General features: G+C 34.9%; 1 protein-coding gene across 1 annotated transcript; it reads left to right on the top strand.

Annotated features, from left to right (window-relative positions):
- Window positions 1–580: 580 nt before the first annotated feature.
- LOC111890604 (serine/threonine-protein kinase STY46) lies at window positions 581–4,751 on the top strand. Its single transcript, XM_023886706.3, has 14 exons — window positions 581–1,292; window positions 2,016–2,130; window positions 2,241–2,422; window positions 2,517–2,589; window positions 2,687–2,797; window positions 2,875–2,925; window positions 3,008–3,147; window positions 3,221–3,328; window positions 3,416–3,489; window positions 3,585–3,760; window positions 3,830–4,006; window positions 4,076–4,126; window positions 4,261–4,401; window positions 4,479–4,751. The coding sequence occupies exons 1-14, from the start codon at window positions 1,111–1,113 to the stop codon at window positions 4,515–4,517; spliced, it is 1,620 nt and encodes a 539-aa protein (XP_023742474.1). The 5' UTR covers window positions 581–1,110; the 3' UTR covers window positions 4,518–4,751.
- Window positions 4,752–11,378: the final 6,627 nt, after the last annotated feature.

Here is an 11,378-nt window from a genome sequence, read left to right as displayed (position 1 = left end):
TAAGTGTGGACCTGCCATCCTGCGGGTCCGTCAAAAAGTTCACTGGCGCTTCTTTTTTCGCAGAAATACCAGCACGCCGACAAACATCAAAGAGAACATCCCGAACCACATCATGTCTATACTTGAAACCAGGGAGCTCTCTACAATGAACCGAGTGTTCCCCAAAGGTATCCAAACATGCCTTGTGACAAACTGGACATATCTCGTCAATTGGGAATATGAGAATTATGAGGCGGTAACGAAGGATAGTTCGGTACTCCACAGGAGACATATGCTGGCCAAGATCATCATTATATTTTAAATTTTATATAAACTTATAACTATTGCAATTATTGCAATTTGATTAATCAAAGCAGAATTATAAATTATAAAAACAAAATAATTTATTTTTCAAATAAAAGTAACTATTTTGTTAGAAGTAAAACAAAAGTAATGCAAGCCAACTCAAAGATCTTCCACTAAAAAGATCGAACCTGTGAAACATACTGTCACCCTATCATTCCTCTGGAAAATGCACACCCCGTTTGGCGTTACCTTCCTATAAAGCATGATCTAATTCGTCTCTAAATTCCTATTGCCCCAAAAATTCTTTCCACCTCATAATTACCAAATCGCCCTTCCCATGGATTCATCGAATCTCACTCAATTTATACTCTCAAATCCTTTGACTCAACACCTTTGCCACTCTTCGTAATATCTCAACAACCCGATACCCTTTTCCGTCATTTCACTTCTCAACAAACTTCCCAACCCTATCCACTCCACCTTTATTTCACTTTCTCTCTCACACATTTCACCAAAACACACAGTGACAAAACCATTAGCCCCCCTCCTTCAAAAAGCCTGACCCCCTTTCAAAGTTTTTTCTTCAAATGGAGAAAGACCTCTAATGGCTGACCAAATTGCCCTCGGAACTCATCTAAAAGTACAAACTTACCCTCTTTTTTCCTAGATTCCGTCAACACACCGTCAAAGATCCCCCACCGCCACCACACTTACTCTCGTTTTCGCCGGAGAAGATATTCTCCGATCACTTTCTTTCATCTTACTTTATATAGATATTGCTCTACGTATGGAGTAAGGTTGTACATTGAAACAGTTTGTGGAGTGATGGATTTAGTTGAAGGAGTTGGTGAAAGCTCTTCACCACCGAGGAGTTTTGGAGGTTTCAGCGGCAACGAGATAGTGAATGATGTGTATAATCGGTTACTGGAGATTGGAAACGAAGAGGCTACCGCTCATCCTGAATTTCGTGATCAATTGGAAGCTCACTTCAATCGATTACCTGCTAGGTATATTTAGATTATCAATTCGTATCTCCTTTTTAGATAATCTCTCATCTGCAGATTCTTGAGTTCTTGAGTGTGTAATAATGCGCTTAGCGCATTATTATATTGAATATGATTAAGCATGTAGTTTTCATTTATTTATTTCGCGTGGAATTTTTTTTGGAGGTAGCTTAACAATGTAAATATGGGGAAAGTGTTGTCAATGTGTTGTTCACTTGCTCTTTGATCGAAGGGAATAGAATTTGGTGATTAATCACTTATATTACTCTAAAGTAATGCTTGCGTGTAGGTTTCTAATGCGTTTGTTCCACTTTATTATGTCTTTGTTGATAATTCCTGTTTGAAGTGGATTTTTCAATCTACTTTGGAGATTGAATCATTTATCATGTGTAAAAGAAGATGCCGTGAACCAGTGACACTGTAGTTTTGGCTATTGTATACTCTATTTTTAGTAAACACGCATATACATTTATTTATCTATTAATATCCAGATATGTTTAGGATAATTGTTAATTAAATACCAAATGAGTATGTTTCTTTGATATTACTGATTCTGTTCCAACTTTCAATCTTTCTGTTATTGTAATTCCTATCATGAACAGGATACTAAGCCAATTCACAATCAAATTTTCTGTAGCAGATGTGAAAACAGAGTATCAATTTAATTCTGTACATATTGAGAAACATTTTCATCTATTGATAAATTTTGGGTTTTATCTGTGTCAGTTATGCACTGGATATCAACTTGGATAGAGTTGAAGATGTATTACTACATCAGAAGCTCCTTGTTTTAGCAAAGGACCCTGAGAATAGACCTGTTTTTCATGTCCGCTTTTTAGAGGTAATGTTTTATAGATAACATTATGAATGTTATCTATCTTTGTTTGTGTCTTTTCTAAACATAACAAACATTATATCTTACCTTTTTATGCTCCACAATTGAGTTTACAGAACTTTGGGACTCAAGCAGATGATGACCAACAAGAACTAACTGTGGGACCCAAGTTATCACATGACAGAAAGCCTGAGATGGATTTTGAAGCTTGTTCTAAACTTGAGGATTTAAACTTGGAAGTCAGAAAAACTTCTCTTGATAAGGTCAAAGAGAATCTTGATGGAGACTCTTTCAGAAGGTATTGTACATATGAATATACACTCTCTTCCTCATAAATTGTGAACTTTTTTATGATGAAGGGAATAAGTTGAGATGTGGTGAATGTTTTTCAGGCAGGATGATATCCATGTACCTATTCATGAAGTGATATTTTCAGCTGTTGATAAGCCTAAACTCCTTAGTCAGGTATCAATTCTTGTTTCTGAGTTGAGAGATTAGAGATATCTATGCTGTTATTTTGTGTCATAGTCTTGTATTTTTAACCTGTCTTCTTTTCCTTTAGCTTTCAGCTTTGCTTTCTGACATAGGACTCAACATACGTGAAGCACATGTGTTTTCAACAACTGATGGCTATTCTTTGGATGTGTTTGTGGTTGATGGGTGGCCTCTTCAGGTATTATTTATAACAATTTGCTTTGTTATTTTCTTCATCTCTTATTCAAACTCTGAATGTTATTATATTCTTGTCAGGAAACAAAGGCTCTTCATGTAGCAATGGAAAGAGCAATTGCTAGGAGTGAGGTACTTCATATTATTATTATTTTATTATATACATATATCTTTATTTCTATGAAATATTTATTTACTTTTGTTAACTTTTTAGGGTTCATGGTCGGGTTCTAAACGTTCAAAATCAGCAATAGAAAGAGCAGTAGCTGCTGAAGCTAGTTTTATAGATACAGAGATAGATATAAGATTACTCAAAATAGGAGAAAAAGTTGCATCTGGATCTTGTGGTGATCTGTAAGTCCATTATTTATTATTGCTTTCATTTAATTTAACTCTGAATATTCTCTCTCTTTTTATTTTTGGCAAGGCATCGTGGTGTGTATGTTGGTCAGGAAGTTGCTGTGAAAATTCTTAGATCTGAGCACCTGAATGAAGCATTGGAGCATGAATTTTCACATGAAGTTACTATTCTTAGGTAATTTTTTTTAATCAAAGCAATAAATATCATACTCCAAAAGCAACAGTTTTATTGTTTTTTTAAATAATTGTTTGCTTTTTACAGGGAGGTTCGTCATAGAAACGTTGTTCGTTTTATTGGTGCTTGTACAAAGCAGCCTAACATGTGCATAATAACAGGTATCAACTTCTTTCAGAAGTAGAAATTGTTGTTTATATATAATTCTAAGCTTTTTCTAAGCATTTAATAAAAATATATAAATGGTTGTTTACAGAATACATGCCAGGTGGCAGCCTTTATGAATATTTACATAAAAACCACCACAACTTGTCCCTTCCCCAATTAGTTCAGTTTGCTATAGATGTTTGTAAAGGAATGGAGTATCTCCACAAGAGCAATATCATTCATAGGGATCTCAAAACTGCCAATTTGCTCATGGATAGTAATAATGTGAGTCTTATTTATTTATTTATTTATTTATTTTTTTTAATGACTTCAACTTTTGAATGTTTTGTTTAGGTTGTAAAGGTGGCTGATTTTGGGGTCGCGCGCTTTCAGAATCAAGAGGGAGTTATGACAGCTGAGACTGGAACATATCGATGGATGGCTCCCGAGGTCATAAATCATCAACCGTATGATCAAAAAGCAGACGTTTTCAGTTTCGCAATTGTTTTGTGGGAGCTCGTCACAGCCAAGGTTAAATTTCACTTCTTAAAAGGGCAAAAACGTCTTTTGACTACTACTAAACCAAATATTTATTTGTAGATTCCTTACGATAACATGACACCATTGCAAGCAGCCTTGGGAGTAAGACAGGTAAGGCGTAACGCTCTACTTTCCATTATCTTTTTTTCTTATCATTTATCAATATAATAAATAATTAAAAATATACAACACGGCTATTTTATAAAATTTTAAAATAAAAATTGTATTTTTATATGTGTGATCAGGGGCGTAGACCGGATCTTCCAACAAATACACACCCAAAGCTTTTGGAATTGATGCAAAGATGCTGGGAAACTGATCCTGTCAACCGCCCTTCTTTCTCTGAAATCAAAGTTGAATTAGTAACATTTCTAAAGGAACTTCAGGTACATACTTATTTTATATATATTTTAATTTTTTTTAAATATATTTAAGTGATTAATGAGTTTTTTGGGTGGTGTAGAATTTACAGGAGAAAGGTGAGACACGAAGTGAAAGTTGAGTATAGGAAAATTGCGTAATACAGTATGTAGATGAATACGAGTGTATAGAGGGGGTTTTTCTTAATACTAAAGAGACAACTAAAAGAAAGCGTGCGTGTAATAGAATCATATACTCCAAGAATGGCTTTTCACTGTTGTTCACCAAAGATTTGTGTTTTTTCATACTCAAGAATTGGTTTTCAGTGTTGTTGAGCAAAGATTTCTGTTATGTGTCTATGTTTTTCCATACTTAATCTGTGCTCGTGTTGATATTAGTTAAAACTACAAAACTATACAATAGTCCCAATCGGGTGTTACAATGCAAGTTTATATGTATATATACATATATACATACGAATGCTAGTTATCTGATATTGTACTTTTCTTTTTTCTATCACTAGTTGTGAGATCCGTATATTATACGGGTTGATTAAAACATAATGTTAAATAGGAGTGATTAAATGAGAAGTTTATTTGAATTTGAAATATGAAATAAGTGAAAATTATGACAAATAAAAAACATGCAAAAAATAAATTAATTAAAATTATGTGTTTAATTGTCAGACCTGTATACTAAACATGTTATTAAATACAAAGGTTAAATACAAAGGTTAAAGTGTATAATTGAAATTGAAATTTCAAATTTCAAATTTGAAATTAATAATCATTATGATAGGTTTAATTTATGGAAACTAATTATTGATATATTGGAAATGAATAATGAAGTAATGACAAGTGGAAAATTAATATATCTCAAAATTATGATAAAATGACATGTGGCCAATTAAATGAGAGAATGACAAGTGGCAATAACATTTTCATTTATTATGGTAGATTATGTTCTTTTGTGCTTTCATCTTCCATCCTTTTGTTTGGGAGGCCGGGGGATAGTCCCATATAATGCACCTTACTCGGAAATATTGTATGACATCAAGACATAACGTTTTGGACTTAATGCTACTACATCTACTTGTAGAACAATCTTTCTTGCCACTAGGCAAGGTCATAATTGTAATATACATTCTATGATTTTTAGGTTATGCTTTAAGAAGTTGTGAAAATTCTGTTGGATTAAAGTGTCTAAGATTATAAATAAATTAATATATACTTGAACTTAAATAAAGTATTTTTTGGATTGTCCTCATAACTAGTAATTGTGTAGAATGACATTTGGAGAGAGAGATTGATTAATAAATTGTAATAAATGATTTGTTTATATATTATATGATTAATATATTAATTAGAAATAATATTATTTAATTAAGAATTAATAAGAAATTAATTGAAATTAATTTTAAGATTAATTGGATTAACTAAAAGTGTAAGGACTTAAGCTATAACTGTTCAATAGTTGAACAAGAAGGAATTTCAGAACCTTCCAGGGATTGAACGACTCTGGGAAGGATCCTAACAGGATCTAGATTATTCCTTGTAGATAATTAATAAATTAGATAATTACCTAGTTGAAATATTAATATTATATTCAAGTTAAGGTTTCCAAGGTTCCTTGTATCAGTTATAAATAGGACCTCTTGGCCTATGACTTTCTTCCACTCCTTCTTCCCAAGAGAATAACAGATTTTCTTCCCTCTCCTCCTCTCTACTCATGTATTCTAATTGTTAGGGTTTGGGTACAAACCATTAGAGACATCAAACTTTTGGTGCTAGACTTTCTGAAGAAATCAAGAATGGGATCAAGGATTTATTTGCAATAATAAATCAAAAGTATGTAAACCTTAACCTATAAATTTTGAATTCAATAGGGTTCTTTTAGGGTTCTTGATATTCATTGTTTATTGCTATCAATCAGAGAAGACATAGATCCTCTATATGTTGCATGTCAAGTTAAGGGTTAAGATTTTTGTTTCATATGTATTTTAATAGCCTATAAAACCCATCAGTGGTATCAGAACCATTGTTTTCTATTGACTGTGCATAAAATTAAATGAATCAAATTAGGGTTTATAAAAAATAAACCCTTTGCCTTCAGAATTTCGACTTTGTTAGGGTTTCTTGAAACCCTAGCCTCCTTAACCCAATTTTTGAAAATTATAGGGTTCCCTTAGGGTTTTCTACTTTTCTCAATTATTATTTTAATTGCCTTAATATTTGAGCAATTAAAACATGATAACCCTAAACCCTAATTTCAAAAATTAGAAGGGTTTTAAATTAGGATTAAATTTGAATTATTTTATTAATTATTTAATTAAAAATAATCATTTAATTTTAAATGATTTAATTTAATTTAATTATATGTTTAATTAAAATATAAAGATAAATCATAATTGGTTTAATATTAATTAATTAAAAGTTTAATTCGAATAATTAATATTTAAACTTAGAATTTTAAAAGGTTATATATATATATATATATATATATATATATATATATATATATATATATATATATACATACATACATACATAATAGAAGTTTAATTTCTATATGTAGAAGAAAAAGTCAGTCGAATCGCTAATAAGCCTCATTAACGAAGTTATACTTTTAGAGGGTATAAGGAAACTGCATATATAATGACCGTTGAATGGGTGTCCTTTTCACTAACCGCTCTTCTGTGTGGTAGATGGCCGTTAGCTGAACGAGTTTGATAAGACATAATCAAATTAAATGTATAATCTGTAAAAATACTATAACCTTCTTTTAAAATCTCACTCTAGTTACTTTAGGAAAAATGTGAAAAATATGTCAATCCATGAAAAATGCACATCATTCTTTATTAATTGTTAGTGGAGCATGTGTGGCTAACCGGAAAACTAATTTGAGACTATAAAGTTGACATGATAACAAAACTCAAAAATTATCATTATTGATGGAGCGTGTGTGGTTTACCGACACAGTACTCTGAGATGATAAATGACATCGAAGTTGTCAAGTGAGTTTGTACGGTTATTCACATCTTGTTTGTGATCCTCGGTATCCCAGTCACAACTAAAAGAGCATAATCTGAGATTGAATATGACATTGATAAGATTTAATGAATCTCAAAAGATTTAGGAATTTCATATTTGATTGAAATTGGTGAATTGTCTTATATACCTTTATGTAATAATACTATGACATCCCTTTTCTTGATTGTGAATTGTATTTTGGATCCTAACCTTAAAATTTTATTTTGGGTTAAAATATTAAGGATTTGTGTCAACTAACTAAAACTTTCACTCTTAATAGATGTCTACTTCTGGTGATACTACTGTTGCTCAAACCTCCACCAACAACTCCAACTTCAATGTTTTGACGATCTTATCGAAAGATAAGCTAGCTGGTCCAAACTACATGGAATGGATGCGAATTCTCAAAACGACTCTATGATACCAGAGCAAAGAGCATGTTCTCGAAAAATCTCTACTTGAAGTCGGTGAGTCAACTGCTACTCTAGAGGAGCTTGCCACTTACAAACAACACTATGACGACACAACAAAGTTCACTTGCATAATGGTTGCAACCATGGTACCTGAGTTGCAAAAGTTCTACGAGAACTACTGGCCATACAAAATGTGCTTGGATCTTGCTGAAAAGTTTCACAAGAAAACATGACAAAAAAGGTATGAGGCCGTCAAGGCGTTAATGACATGCAAGTTGAAGGAAGGAGAATATGTGTACAACCATGTGCACATAATGTAGAGATATTTAGAGTGGTTGGAAAAGCTTAATGTGTCTTTTGACAAGGAGTTGGCCATATACATGGTCCTTAACTCTTTGCATCTTAGTTATGATCAGTTCATTTTGACATATCATTTGAACAACATAGAGACCACATTGACCTAAATCCATAAATTGTCGCAAACTGCTGAGTTAGAGATAAAGAAAATTCAGGTCCCTTTAGCGACAAGTGCTCCTGTACTGGCCATTGGTCAAAACAGAGGGAAGAAGAGGAAAGTTAATCCTCAATCAAACTGGAAGGGTAAGGTCCATGCTAGAGCATCTGACAGTGGGATGAAAAAAAAGCCAAACTTTGATATTCCAACTATTAGTGATCCTGAGGAGGACACTTGCTACTATTGTAACGACAAAGGGCATTGGAAACGAAAATGCCCAAAATACTTGCCAGATTTAAAGGATGGCAAGGTCAAGCCATCTTCGACAGGTATGCATATTATTCAATTCAATAACTCACAACTTAATCAATCTTGGGTCCTTGCCACAACATGTGGTTTCCACTTTTATTTTGATTTGTGGGGGCTAAGAGAAAGTGAGGAAGTGGAGCATGGAAGAATAAATCTGATCATGGGGAATAAGCGATCTTCACCTGTTACCAAGATTGGAACTTATGGTTTAGTGCTCAGTGGTGATGTTGAGATAGATTTAATTAATTGCTATTATTTGTCAGAAATAACAAGAAACATTTTTTCTTTTCATGCATTGTTCAGACAAGATTTTCGATATTTGTTTAATGACGTGAATGGTTCGATTATAAAAGCGGTGTTTTTATGTTTAAAGATTTACCTTGTAATGGTGTGTATGAAACTATGATTTACGTTGATAACTTAGGAAATAGTGTATTTCATATTGATTCGTCTAATGGTGTAGACAAGGAATGCTTGTAACATTGTTGTCTTGGGCACATTAACAAGAAGCTCATATTGAAATCTTATCAACGTTTCATCTTCATAAACTATAGATCAAAGATGCCGCCTCGTAGAAATCCAAGGAGAAATATCAATAACGAAACACCACCTCCTCCACATCCTCAACCACCTACTCCTCAGTTCGATACGACAGCTCTAAATGCTGCCGTAGCTACGGCTGTGGCTACAGCCATGGCTGAATATCATTCATCGGGTTCCACTGGAGGAGGAACCCCTGTTCAGTCTGTTCATATGGAAACTCTTGTGCGCTTGAGAGAGTGCTCCTATAAGGACTTCACGAACTGCAAGCCATTGTCCTTCAAGGGGACTGGCGGAGTCATTGCCCTCTCGCAATGGTTTGAGAAAACCGAATCGGTTTTCGAAATCTGCTCTTGTCCTGAGGAGAGAAAGGTAAAGTATGCTGCTTGCACCTTTGAAACCAAAGCCCTAACATGGTGGAATGGCCATGTTATGTCACTATCTCTTGTAGTGGCTAATGCTATGGGCTGGGAAACTTTGAGAGACCTCATGATTGAGGAATACTGCCCGAGGGGCGAGATCCAAAAGCTGGAGGAAGAACTGTGGGGCCTAACCATGAAGGGCTCCAATGTAGTCATCTACACCGCCAGGTTCTGTGAACTGGTGGCCCTCTGTCCCAACATGATTCCTTCAGAGGGAAAGAAGATCGAAAGATAAATATGGGGACTGGTGCCCCCACTAGGGAAATGTTTTGGCATCACACCCCACTACATTTGATAGTGCCAAGCGATTGGCACAACGGCTCATAGACCATGGGGTTCGTACCCCGGCCGCAACAACTACCCTGGCCATCTCAGAACCTGCAAGGACCGTTGATCCCAAGCGGAAGTTCTGGGATGACAAGAAGAAGGCGAAGGCTGCCAAAAAGCAGCAGGTCGTGGCAGTGCATGCTGCAATAGCACTTGCCGCTGCTGCTCCGGTGAAGCAGTATGCTGGAAGTTTGCCTAAGTGCAACAAGTGCAACTTCCATCACGTCGGCGCATGCCGGGAGATGCAATGTCTGAACTGCAACGGAAAGGGGTACACCGCCTGTTTCTGTAAAGCTCCGACAAAGCCAATCAACCAAGCCCCCGGTGCTGGAGCAGGCCAAACTTTCTACGGATGTGGCGAAGTAGGCCACTTCAAAAGAAACTGCCCGAAGGCAGGGTTTGCCGGTGGAACGACAAGAGTTCTGGCCATAGGCCATGAGGAAGCGGTTGCCGACCCTACAGTAGTCACTGGTACGTTCCTCCTCGATAACTCTTATGCATGCATTCTATTTGATAGTGGAGTGGAGAAGAGTTTTGTGAACCAAAAATTTGCTCATTTACTTAGGCAAAAATCACGAGCACTTAAGGAACCGTTCACTATAGAAATGGCTAATGGGAAGACAGAGAGCACTAGCAGTATATTCATAGGGTGTGCCCTAACTTTAAATAACCATTCATTTTCTATCGATCTTATGCCGGACTCAATTAAAAGTTTCGACGTCATTATCGGCATGGATTGGTTGAGTCTCCATCGTGCCGATATCATGTGTTACGAAAAGGCTGTTCGCCTTAATCTGCTGTCTGGCGAAACCTTAGTAGTTTATGTTGGGTTTTGAGCATTCTAACACTTCCTAAGTGTACATGCAACCCTAAATACCTTGGATCTATGTTTTCTCTATTATACATGCAAATAAGAACATCCAAGGTATTATCCTAATCTAGCATACAAAAACTATGAATGTAACAAGATAGAATACATACCTCTTGATGTAGCTTGATGTCTTCAAGCTTTAAGAGCTTAGCCCCAATAGTGTGGAAGCCTCAAGTGGAATCACAAATCACCAAGACACCTTGGAATACTTTAGAGAATATGATTACTTGGTTCTCTCTAGTGAAATTGGCTAGCCCTTCTTTAGTGTATCCACACTAGTGCCAATTTCACCAACCAAAGACATCTTTATATAGTATGGAGGATTAGGGTTAAACCCTAATACCCATGACCTTTCATTTCCTAGGATCCATGGGTTAAACACTCCATGGACTATCCATGAAAGCTTAGCCCAACCTAAATGAACTTGGCCCATTCCATATATATAAGAGTCCATATTTAATTAGTTCCTTTTGATCACTTAATTAATTATAAATTAATTCTTGATCAATACTAATTAAATAATATGATTCCATATTAATATATTAGAACTTATAACATATTAATATTAATCATAAACATACTATTCTCAAAAGATTATCCATATAAATTGTGTCGGTGAAGTGCAACCCAAATGGACC

Source organism: Lactuca sativa, chromosome 6, assembly GCF_002870075.4.
Source record: "Lactuca sativa cultivar Salinas chromosome 6, Lsat_Salinas_v11, whole genome shotgun sequence".
Taxonomy (NCBI): domain Eukaryota; kingdom Viridiplantae; phylum Streptophyta; class Magnoliopsida; order Asterales; family Asteraceae; genus Lactuca; species Lactuca sativa.
This window is presented reverse-complemented; position numbering and strand designations above follow the sequence as displayed.